The following is a 12,969-nucleotide window of genomic DNA, read 5'->3' as shown; positions in this document are numbered from 1 at the left end:
TTTAGACTTTTTATTTTTTGAAAATGCGATTTTGAAAATGACGCACGTGCGTATTTGCGTATGCCTAGTTACGCGCCTGTGATTGATCATGCACAGTAGATGACCCCTAACGATTTTAGGGTCACTCTGTTAAAGGTCAAGGCCACAGGGGCCTGAACATGGAAAACCATTTCCAATCAATAACTTGAGAACCTCTCGACCTAAAATGTTGAAACTTCATAGGATGATTGTTCATGCAGAGTAAATGACCCCTATTATTTTTGGGGTCACTCCGTTAAAGGTCAAGGTCACAGGGGCCTGAACATTGATAACCAGTTCCGATCAATAATTGAGAACCACTTGACCCAGAATGTTGAAACTTCATAGGATGATTGAACATGCAGAGTAGATGACCCCTATTGATTTTGGGGTCAGTCTACTAAAGGTCAAGGTCACAGTGGCCTGTTCATGTAAAATCATTTTTTGGAAATAACTTGAGAACCACTTGACCTACAATGTTGAAATTTAATAGGATGATTGGACATGCAGAGTAGATGACCCCTATTTATTTTGAGGTCACTTTATCAAAGGTCAAGGTCACAGGAGCCTGAAAAGTGACTTGAGAACCACTAGGCCAAGAGTGTTGAAATTAAGCGGGATGACTGGACATGCCAAGTAGATGATCCCTATTGCAGCCAACCATCAGTGTCTCTTTGACTTTCGCTCCTGACACCTATTGACTTCTTGCCTATAGGACTTTGCATTGGGGGAGACATGCGCTTTTTTACAAAAGCATTTTCTAGTTTATTTACTCTTTGAAGATCACCTCACATGCATCAAGTAATATTGCGCAAATAAATATAAATAAGTCATACTGTTAAGGGTACGTAACTGTTGCTCAGTCAAAATTTCTAACATTGTCTCATTATTACAACATCCTCTATTTTTTTCTAGGAAGTTAAGGCACAAGCGCTTTAATAAGAATCAAACTTACACTTTTTACACACAATGACAATGTTATTGTGTATGAAGTAGACTGTCTATAGCATATAGATAATTGGACATATAAAAGCCCATTATATAACTAGTTGAGAACAGACTTTTATAACTTGCTAAATTCCAGGCTGGCAATTTCTCACGTGCCCTGGACCTGTCATTCCGTGCAAAGCAGTTTGGTGCTCTACAGATGATATCTGGTGACCTAGATGAGAGAGCGGACCCCGAGTTGTTACAGAGATGTGCCGATTTCTTCCTGGAGAACGGACAGTTTGATAAGGCTGTAGATCTCCTTGGTATCGGCAAGAAGGTAGGAGTATCTTGCTTTTATGTCTGTCTTAAAGTGAAGCACTTCAGCCAAGAAGAAAAGTACAAATTACACTTGAAATTAATTTTAGAAATATGTTTGCCGTAATTAGCTGGTACAGAGTATTAAATAAATTAATTTTATTCAGACTATATGTTGGTTAGAACTCTTTCAGTTTTATACTTTTGTGTACATAAAATACAAGTAATTCAGTTTTGGCTTCAGTTATTGAAGTTTAGAACTTAGCATTATTCTCCTCACTTCCAAATACAATTTAACTAATAACAAACAGAGAATGAAATATGATTAGGTCGCTGTTGTGATTATTAAAATAGGTTATAACACCTTACATACAATTATTTATGTCAGACAGTGTTAGTCTCCCTTGGGCCAGTGCTATGTTCCACATTCCTGCTAAAATAAACTGGGCTGTATTGTTTAAGACTATTAGCTGCATTATTATTCATTGTACCCCCGACAACAAAGTTGTAAGGGGGGCTACACTGGTTTCAGGTTGTCTGTCTGTCTGTCTGTTCGTCCGTAGACACAATCTTGTGCGCACCATCTCTCCTCATCCCCTTGACACAGTTAAATGAAACTTCACACAAATGATCAGTAACAACAGTAGTTGTGCATGGGGCATGTTAGGTTCTTTCAGATAAAAAAATTGCAGAGTTATGGGACTCTGTTTTTATGCCCCCGAAGGGAGGCATATAGTTTTTGAACCGTCTGTTGGTCCGTCGGTCTGTCAGTCTGTCGGTCTGTCAGTCTGTCCGCAATTTTCGTGTCCGGTCCATATCTTTGTCATCGATGGATGGATTTTCAAATAACTTGGCATGAATGTGTACCACAGTAAGACGACGTGTCGCGGGCAAGACCCAGGTCCATAGCTCTAAGGTCAAGGTCACACTTAGACATTAAAGGATAGTGCATTGATGGGCGTGTCCGGTCCATATCTTTGTCATCGATGGATGGATTTTCAAATAACTCGGCATGAATGTGTACCACAGTAAGACGACGTGTTGCGCGCAAGACCCAGGTCCGTAGCTCAAAGGTCAAGGTCACACTTAGACATTAAAGGATAGTGCATTGATGGGCGTGTCCGGTCCATATCTTTGTCATCGATGGATGGATTTTCAAATAACTTGGCATGAATGTGTACCACAGTAAGACGACGTGTTGCGCGCAAGACCCAGGTCCGTAGCTCAAAGGTCAAGGTCACACTTAGACGTTAAAGGTCATTTTTCATGATAGTGCATTGATGGGCGTGTCCGGTCCATATCTTTGTCATTCATGCATGGATTTTAAAATAACTACGCATGACACAGTAAGACGACGTGTCGCGCGCAAGACCCAGCTCCGTAGGTCAAAGGTCCTAAACTCTAACATTGGCCATAACTATTCATTCAAAGTGCCATCGGGGGCATGTGTCATCCTATGGAGACAGCTCTTGTTTATTACTATACTATATACATAGACACAGTCTTGTGCGCACCATCTCTCCTCATCCCCTTGACACAATTTAATGAAACTTCGCACAAGTGATCAGTAACAATAGTACTTGTGCATGGGACATGTTAGGTTCTTTCAGAAATTGTTTTGCAGAGTTACGGGACTTTGTTTTTTGTTACTATACTATATACATAGACACAATCTTGTGCGCACCATCTCTCCTCATCCCCTCGTCACAATTAAATGAAACTTCACACAAATGATCAGTAACAACAGTAGTTGTGCATGGGGCATGTTAGGTTCTTTCAACGACAAAAATTGCAGAGTTATGGGACTTTATTTCTTGTTAACATACTATGTACATACAGTCTGCACAGCATGCCCACTCATTTTTAAAGTTAAGGGTACATGTACCCCCTGCTTTTGCAAAATAGGGGTACACTTCAAAATCTGGGGGTACACTACATGGTAGATCTGAAATTTTTCTATTTAACTACTGAAATTTGTATATACATGTTTTTTTTTCATGCAGAACTCTCATGGGTGGGGTATAACAGATGAGATTTTAGAAAATTTAAAATGTTTTTTCCAAAGTTAAGATAGGAAATTTTGAATCATAGGACCCCTCCCAATATTATACTAAATATAAATTAGTTTTCAGCACGGTTCATGTATTCCCGATTTCGTGGACGGAACATGATTTGTCCGAAATAACGTACAGTCAACTGAAGACTGATAAAAATCGCCAATCAATAATAAATGCCCAAACTATTACAGATATGCAATGTGTATCAAAATTGCAGTTAAATATCCAAAGATAAAATACTGTTAACCTTTTGTTGAGTTTATAAAAGCTAAAATGCCTTTTTATGCCCCTGAAGGGAGGCATATTAGTTTTCAACTGTCCGTCCGTTCGTTAGTTTGGTCGTTCGTCACAACGTTAACTTTTTGCATGAAGGCACTTTACTCGCGAACCACTGCACCCAGGACCTTCAAACTTCACATGCTGATAGTACTTATTGAGTACACGACCCCTACTGACTTTGGGGTCACCAGGTCAGAGGTCAAGGCACTGCGGGGGCATTTGTCACTATTAGTGACAGCTCTTGTTGCATTTTGTATCCATACTTTTTTTGCACACGACCCATGTGACGTCTGACTAAAACACTTACGAAACCCCTCTATGCGGCTGACAATTACGCCGAGAATTCGGTGATGGAAACGAAATTATCACGTCCCTGGACCGGATCTGCGTTTAAGACTGTACCAAACAATTGGCAAGTGCATGATGAAATAAACAGCGATTTGCCAGCTGAACAGGAGTTCCGAATCTCTGCGTGCATGTACCCCCAACAAGTGATTTTTATGCGTGCATTTGATATTTTGTGCGTGATTCACGTACTGCAGTGCGTGAATGGGCATGCTGCTGCATATGCAATCTTGTGCGCGCCTAATCTTCCGAACCCTTGCACACAATTTAATGAAACTTCAAGCAAGTGATCAGTACCAACCCTAGTTGTGCATGGTGCATGTTACGTTCTTTTAGATAAATATTCTGCATAGTTATGGGACTTTGTTTTTTGTTACTATACTGTATACATACAGTCTATATACATACAGTCCACATAATTATGCAATCTTGTGTGCGTCAAATTGGAATGTACTGTGTCAGTGCAAGAGGGGGGTACATTCATCACCTTTAGTGATAGCTGTAGTTTTACTTGGCTTTTAAAGAAAATGGCTTTTGAATTGCATTCAGGATATCTTCAAAAATTTATTTGAAAATTGCAATTATTTTAGTATTGGGAGGCTTTGAAGATCTGTATGGACCAGCATGTTGAGGTGACAGAAGATCTGGCAGAGAAGTTGACACCTACAAAAGAGGAGCTTGGTGGAGACACTATGGAGAGGGTGAAGATACTAGAGGCTATAGCTGAGGTGTGCATGCACCAGGGTCAGTATCATCTGGCTACCAAGAAATTCACACAGGCTGGAAATAAAATGAAGGTTTGTTGTAGCAATATTATGTTTTTACTTAAGATGGTTTCAAGGAGTAATAGTGATGGAGTGGTTATGGTTGTTGAATTCAGTTTCATAACAGTCTCTGTTGCTGCAGTGTCATATTCCTTCATTTGAAGAATACATTCAATTTGATTGTTGAATGCTTATGATTTTACCAAGATGCTCACTGCAACAAGTAGACACTTTAGAATTGTTAAAAATGACAGTATATATGGATGCATGCATGCATTAACACTACTTGGATGCAGTCAAAATTAAAGCCTAAATCATGACACAAACCTCAGAAAGTTTATGATAGTGGCTCAAGGTATTTTGATATGTCTTATAAATAGCTCAGGGATCGAATTTAGCGGTCGCTAACTCGCGAAATTCAAGTTAGAATAAAAAAATGTGAGTAGAAAATCATGGCACTCGAATATTTTTGCGATCATGTTCAGAAATCGGGGAATTCGCTCAATCTGTCCTTTTCTCTTTAAAATCTCTTTTGGGGCAGTTAATTTACCGATAATCATATGACTGCTTGTAGACGCTTGTTGCTTTATACAAAAGTAATTATCGGATATCTAAGTAAGCGTTTAGGCAATATTTGTTTTCATTTTGGTCTGTACCTAATTTGCAAATTCTGCGGAAATGGTGAGGAAAATTACGTTTCTTGGTGCAAAAAGGCCCGCGGAGACCGAAAATGCTAGCAACACTAGGGGCAGTGACCTAAGAAAAACTTAAAACTTCAACGTCCAGCCAAAAATCCAAAGAATCATTGAGTACTTTGGTTCGTATCGTACTTTCAAAACCAGAAAGTCCCTGGCCTGTCCGGACCGTGAACTTTTATATGAAACCAAACAACAACAAAACAACTTAAAAAATTAAGCATGAAACAGCTTTTGAATAATTGCTAGTGGAACCCATCATTTTGCTAGTGGAAAAAAATGGCACTAGTGGGAAAAAAAAGTTAAATTTGATCCCTGTAGCTGTCAAAATACATTTCTAAATGTCATGTTGACCCATAATTTTCTTTCAGGCTATGAAAGCATTGTTGAAATCTGGTGACACAGAGAAAATCATTTTCTTTGCTGGAGTGTCAAGACAGAAGGAGATCTATGTAATGGCTGCAAACTATTTACAATCTTTGGACTGGAGAAAGGATCCAGAAGTCATGAAAAATATCATAGGTTTCTACACCAAAGGACGTGCATTGGATGCCCTGGCATCGTTTTACGATGCTTGTGCCCAGGTGGAGATTGACGAGTACCAGAATTACGACAAGGCTCTTGGAGCTCTGGGTGAGGCATTTAAATGTCTTGGTAAGGCCAAGATGACTGATGAAAGTTTACAAGAAGAGAGACTGGGTCAACTGAAGAACAAGATAACATTGATCAAGAAATTTGTGACTGCTAGAAGGTAAGATTTAGCAAGTTTGTCACTGAAGTATGAAGTTGAGTTACAGAAACTTTGATAGCCTTTAGTCAATGTTATGTTGAACAGTAATAATTATTGTCTAGCAACATTTGTCTGCTTGTGAAAATAGACTTTGTATGTATTTCTGTCTTTTATGAATAAATATTGAATCTGAGATTTTTATGCCCCCAGCATCTACTGATGCAGGAGGCATATAGTGATTGTCCTGTCCGTCCGTCCGTCTGTTACTTCGTCCGTATGAGGTTAACCAAACCGGACCGTTTTGTCTAGCATCAATACCCCTTACTAGAATGACTTCATACTAATGCAGATGTAAACTGTGACCATTCCTCATCTTCAGAAATCACCTGAGCTCAGTTTGACTATGACCTTGACCTCATTTTGGACTTAGGTTGCTTTATATGGGCCATCTCTTGGTTAACCAAATGGGACCATTTCGTCTAGCATCAGTACCCCTTACTAGAATGACTTCATACTAATGCAGATGTAACCTGTGACCATTCCTCATCTTCAGACATCACCTGACCTCAGTTTGACCTTGACCTCATTTTGGACTTAGGTTGCTTTATATGGGCCATCTCTTGGTTAACCAAATGGGACTATTTCTTCTAGCATCAATACCCCTTACAAGAACGAATTGATACTAATGCAGATGTAAACTGTGACCATTCCTCATCTTCAAACATCACCTGACCTCAGTTTGACCTTGACCTCGTTTTGGACTTAGGTGCAAAATCTATCGACTGGGGGCATCAAGCGTTTATTGAACGCAGCTTCTTGTTTTAAATATTTGAAAGATTTGCATTAATGTTTTTTAGCATAGAATCCTCAGTGTTTGCATGAAATATTTTTTGAAGAGTGTTTTCAATGGTTCTGTATTTTTACAGGAGAATTTGTAACATGCTGCATTGGTCTCCTTATCTGTGATTTTAAAGATTTAATAGAATATAATAATATTCCCATGTTTGTTACAGGGTTTATGATGAAGATTCTGAGGAGGCCATCAAACAATGCCAAGTACTTCTGGAGGAACCAGACCTGGACAGTGCTGTCAGAATGGGAGACGTGTACGGCTTTATTATTGAACATTATGCCAGGAAGGAGCGCTGGAAGGCTGTAAGTATCATCAGTAATTTTTGTGCTGTACAGATATTCAAAACAGACTTTGATGAGTGGTTAAAGTCATTTAATACAAATGTATGTGGGCCATTCAGTTAGAAAACCTGCATTAGTGATATGATATAATTTTTACATCATAAGAAGTCAGTCAGTCACAAAAGTTTATCCAGACTACTAGAATTATTGGTGGGATTTCAGCCAAACTTTGTAGAAAAGTTCAGTGCCAAGGCAAGTTCTGCATTTCCTCTGTATTTTCCTATGATGTTTGGCAGAGTTATGATGTCAGTTTGGTTATATATGTAATATGTTGCATAAATGATATGTACATACCTTCCACAACCATGTCAAAATGCTTTCAAGTTGTTTTTACTTCAATTATTTCTCTGAACTGATTCAATGAATTACTTAAAAGCATTGAAACTGTTGAAATAGTAAAGATAAATTCTGCAAATTTTCACATTTCAAAGGCAAAAAAAGTATTCATCATGAATATTATATTAGCTTAAGATTTTCTTTTGGTCACTAATACAAATTTTGTCATGAAACGGCCGATATATATTTCTTTTCTCGGCATGTCTGCTTTTGAGTTGAGATTTTGCAGTGTTAAACATATTTATGTATATGTTAGAAAAAGTTGATGTGAGTGATATCTGTCTTAATAATGCCTTAATTAGAAAAATTGTATTAAAAGGGACACAAATAAATATCAAAATGATGTATTAATGTTAAATAGTTGGAAGAAAGTGTCTTGTAGAACTTTATCTACAATACTATTTATATGTATATAATAATACCATAAAAATCTCGCAAATCAGCTACTGTGACATTTTTGAAGCTTTTGAATTTAAGCATAAAATGTTCAGTTAGTGGCAGTGTGTAATATGTTCTGACTCCTTAGTGTATGGGTAAAATGTGTATACATAAAGGGTAACGTGATGCATACATTTCTGTATTATGTAGGCATATAATGCTATGGAAGAGATGAAGGGTAGAATATCTGGTGTGAACATGACATACTATGTGAACATGCGGACAATACAAGCTGTACATCAAGCCCTGGATATACCTCTCAGTAACACGATCAACACAAACAAGATGAACGGGTATAGAGCCGCGGGCCACGAGGAGGAAGACGGGGATATTGTAGAGGAGGAAGTTCCAATGTATAATGACGATCTTTGAAATCATTTCAACATGTGTCTGTGATAAATTTCATAAAATATGACTAAATTGTCATAAACATTCGAGAAAGTTTTGTAAGAATATGAAACGATTTCCATGGTTATACTTTCAAGGAAGTTATGTAAGAATAGTGAACAGTTTCTTTGGTCATAAACTTCCGTCAGTGCATGACATCAGAAAAATTTCAGAAACACTTCATGATACTTGTATTACATTGTTTTTAATTTGATTATGGCATTATATGTAGAAAATAAGAATATGGGTTTATTTAGGAATATTGTTTCCAGTCGTCCTTGGGAGTGAATGATCACAAATCTGTGTGAACTTAGGCATTTAAATTTGTTTGAATTTAATTTTTTGACATTTAATATGATGTTACGAATATGGCAGTGTTATCAGCTCTGACTCATTTTGTTGGCCATCTGTCTGTAGCGGTCTGCCAGTTTCAAAATAAGGAATTCTCTTACATTTCTTTATAGATCTGTCCGGCTTCACTTAAGCGGAGCATTGAGTTCAATAGCATTGTGACATTTTTAAGGATTTTAGTTTTTTTTCTCAGTTATTTCTCTACATATACAAGATGTTTTGATCGGACATGCAATTGTGTATTTGTCTCAATGTTCACTCTAGTCAGCAGTGCTGAAGTAACTGTTGCCATTATTGTCATGACCTGGTTCTAATGTTATAAAACATGAATTTGAATACCAGTCCTGGAATGCAGTCTTGCCATTGGTCAATTTTGAATTTTCGCTCATAAATAACCAATCAGATGCTGCAATTTTTAGACTGGTCTCCAAACTGGTTTTTACAGCTTTGGAACCAGGACATGAAATAGGTTGGACCAAAAACCATTGTAATTGGTTTGGCCACTGTTTATAGTAACAGATATATGATGATCATTTTGTATGATAGTGTGTAGATATTTTTGTACTACAAACTTGGCATCTATGTCTGATACGAAAAGATGATACCTTGATGATAATTTGTGATACAAATTTTGAAAGCATTCCATTCAAGTGTGTGGCATTGTAAATGTCTTTGATCTTCATAATCTGCGGGGCTTTAGAGTTATCATAAGGCAGTGAAATTTTAGTGTTCGTAGTTTAATTGTTATGCATAATTGTGACTTTAAGGAAAAATATTTAGGCCCGGCATGTTATTATTCGAGTGAAATGTTTCAACATTAAGTATTTAAAGCATTGTGTAAACTATTTATAGATTTATTAATGTGAGTCATACAACATATTGCTATAGGAGGTAAAAATCATGGTGCATATGTACCTTAAAGTATTGTACATTGTGTATTTGAATGTTCAGATAGCAATATGCTTTCTAATGTTTTATATATGTAATTCTTTTATCAAATCCGTCCATCATATCCATTATGTGCTTTATTTATTTCTCAGATATACAACATATCACATGTACTTTTTTATTTTCAAAATGTGAATCTCTATAAGTTGATGTTTTATACTAGAGAATTAGAGAGTCATTTCATTTATTACTAGTTATAGAGAGAGGTAACTGTAAGTTCTTGAGGTTGTACAACTTTTGTTTTAGGTACTTGTCTGTTATGTACCAGTCACAGGTTGCAAACTTGTCATGTCTCAGTTTCAAAATTGGGCTGTGAATTAACCAGATGGAGGCGTAAAAATTTACTTATTTCAAGGATCTGCATGACAGTGGACAAAAAACCATATGACTCTAGTCCTTAATTTTTAATATGAATTTCTTCACCGTATCCACCCTGAGATATCAGCTTCCATGTCTTAATCAAGTTTTAGTGGGGGAAATGTGGGAAATGCTCTGTTTGCAGTTTCTTAGCAGGATTTCCCTGTGGATTACATAATTTTGTGAAAGTTTAAGCATGTAGCTGAACACTGTTTCATAACCAGGGTACATCGCTGTTAGTATTTATAGAATGTATATGACTGACAGGTTGTGCTCTGTGTTCTGTGCCTTAATGGTGTGAACTTTTGTTTTGATTTTATTTCGTGTTTTCCACACTTCATTTGTTACCGATAATCTAGTATACTTCTGATAGAAATTACTAACATTTTGTGAAGTTTGCTCTCTGAAAATGAAAATTCAAAGTGTAGATTAGGTACCATTGTTAAATTATCTGGTTGATGGCTTTTCCAGTTAAAAGGTTTTTTCTGTTGTAGACAGGGAGCAGAATGGGGTTCATTTCCATCAAACAATGAATTCATGGAGGTTTTTAACAAGTCTTGCCCATATTAATCGAAGTACATGTACCAGCTTGTTTTGTGAAAAGTTAACAATATGAGAAGAACAGCATTTTTTGTACACATATTTCCGTTTTTGATCTGGTTACGTATATGCTATTGTTTGTTTTCCATTGTATATATTCTTACATTATTTATTTCTCGCAGCTGTCATGATTACTTTTTTGGCATCACATTTATTTTTACATTTTATATCATTAGTACAATTACACATGCTGATTGAGTTTTTATTCACAATATGATTTCTAGAAATTCTAAGCTTAGTTTGTTAATGTATGAATAAAATGATATATTTTGAATCTGAATAACCTTAATGTTTGTTTTCGTATCCAGTCTTCAAGAGTTCTTTTTCCAATCCAGTCAAATATACTGTTGATATGCCCATCTCTGAAAGAGCGGGGCGTATTGTGTTAACACCCGTGGTGGGCGGTCGGCGTCCAAAGTATGTATGCTCTAAGGTGAACAGTTTCCATCCGATCTTCACCAAACTTGCTGACAATATGGGCATAATGTCTCAGCCAAATTTGGCAAGAATCGCTTCAGGCACTCTTGGATTATGGCCCTTCAATTACTAAAAAAACTGCGAATTTAGCCTTGTCCTCTCTCAAATGCAAACAGTTTTTATCTGATCTTCACCAAACTTGCTGACAATGTTTGTGGGCATAATATCTCAGCCGAGTGCGAAATCTACCCCAATTGCCCTAGGCACTCTTAGACTTATGGTCCTTGAATTACTTGAAAAACTGCAAGTTTAGCCTTGTCCGCTCTTTAAGTTGAACAGTTTTCATATGACTGGCGTATTTTATGACAGTTTGGCACTTTTGATCATGTATTTAAAGGGTTGTAATATACCGTAACAGTCTTAACAAAAGAGGAGGATTTAATAAATCACTGCTTTGAGGGCCACACAAGACTTTGCAAGTATTTCTTTATTTGTATGTTTAAAGTTCTCTATAAAATCATCTGCATGGTGTATATGAAATTAAACAACACTTGAATAGGACCATAGACGCAAAATACTACATACGTCAAACAGCATGTTTCTAGCTATTTACCTACTGAAAGCTGTTGTATTGCATTGAACAGTCAGTTCTGAGAAATAGACATGCTGTGTGTGTGTGTGTATTTAAGCATGTGAGGAACATCTGAGGAAGACTGTAAGTGAATTAAGTTGAAAGAATGTGCAAGATACAGAAGATGTTCAAATCGCGAGGATTTCTTTGTTCTTTAGCATGCCAGGTGTAAGGCATCCATAAATAGAACTCTTATTTGAATTACTGAAATACTGTTGAAAAATGGCGTTAAACCCAAAACAAACAAACAGACTTATTTGAATATTAGTAATTTTAGTTGGAGGAGCCTTGGTTTTGTAGTTGACAGTGTTACAACTGAACCACTGCATCCGCTCTTATATTTGTTGTTCCATAATTATATATGTTGTCATTTCATATGTCAATACCGTCTACTACTACAGAATTGAGAAAATTGACATAACAGTCTGCTCAAAAAGTAGACTATTTTAGAAGTCAAAAAATGATTTACTATAAGGACATGTACATGTATCGTAGCAGTTTAGCACGCTCGTTACACACATTCTAGCTCTACTAAACAAAGGATATGGAGGGCTGTCCTACTCAACCCAGCGTCAGTTCTGCATTCACACCTTGGTTAAAATTTTGATGCACTTTCACTTTATTTTTATCATTAACCAGGTTTCCAAAAATACTGGTTATTAGATTGCCGAATGTTGTACAGGCGGATGGGCATCAACTTTTGGTTTCCACTCGATAACTTCAGTTAGGAATGACCAGTTCAAATGAAACTTGGTATATAGTTAGCTTGCATGGAGGAACCTGTGGTTTGCGCATGACATCCCGTCTCACTGAGGTTCACATTCATGCCAAATATAAACAAGATTGCTCCATCCATGTCAAAGGTATTGTCCGGACAAACAAATCTGGATGCATGCACATGTACCGAACAGCTACTTCCACAAACAGACTCAAAATGGTTTATACTCTGTATATTTAGTTTATGTACACCTGTTGTCAGCAAACTTTGTTAAACCCCCTTCGAAGAAGGAGGGGTATACTTTTTGCAGATGACGGTTGGCCGGTCAGTCAGTATGTAGACCAATCCTTTTCCGGATGACAACACAAGAATGCTTGGGCCTAGGATCATGAAAATTGATAGGGAGGTTGGGCATGACCAACAGTGGCCCCTATTGGTTTTGAGCTCAGTAGGTCAAAA

The 12,969-nt window shown here is 37.1% G+C and overlaps 1 protein-coding gene across 1 annotated transcript in view; it reads left to right on the top strand.

Annotated features, from left to right (window-relative positions):
* LOC123563113 (intraflagellar transport protein 140 homolog) overlaps positions 1 to 11,021 on the top strand; it is a 47,384-nt gene extending 36,363 nt beyond the window's left edge. The window contains exons 27-31 of the mRNA XM_053524300.1: positions 1,103 to 1,285; positions 4,535 to 4,741; positions 5,775 to 6,154; positions 7,147 to 7,288; positions 8,252 to 11,021. Of these exons, the coding sequence (XP_053380275.1) occupies positions 1,103 to 1,285; positions 4,535 to 4,741; positions 5,775 to 6,154; positions 7,147 to 7,288; positions 8,252 to 8,473 (1,134 nt within the window). The 3' untranslated portion in view covers positions 8,474 to 11,021. The remainder of the gene's footprint in view (positions 1 to 1,102; positions 1,286 to 4,534; positions 4,742 to 5,774; positions 6,155 to 7,146; positions 7,289 to 8,251) is intronic.
* The last annotated feature ends 1,948 nt before the right edge of the window (positions 11,022 to 12,969 follow it).

Source organism: Mercenaria mercenaria, chromosome 2 (genome assembly GCF_021730395.1).
Source record: "Mercenaria mercenaria strain notata chromosome 2, MADL_Memer_1, whole genome shotgun sequence".
Classification (NCBI taxonomy): Eukaryota; Metazoa; Mollusca; class Bivalvia; order Venerida; family Veneridae; genus Mercenaria; species Mercenaria mercenaria.
The sequence above is the reverse complement of the archived record's forward strand: the minus strand, read 5'-3'. Positions and strand labels throughout refer to the sequence as shown.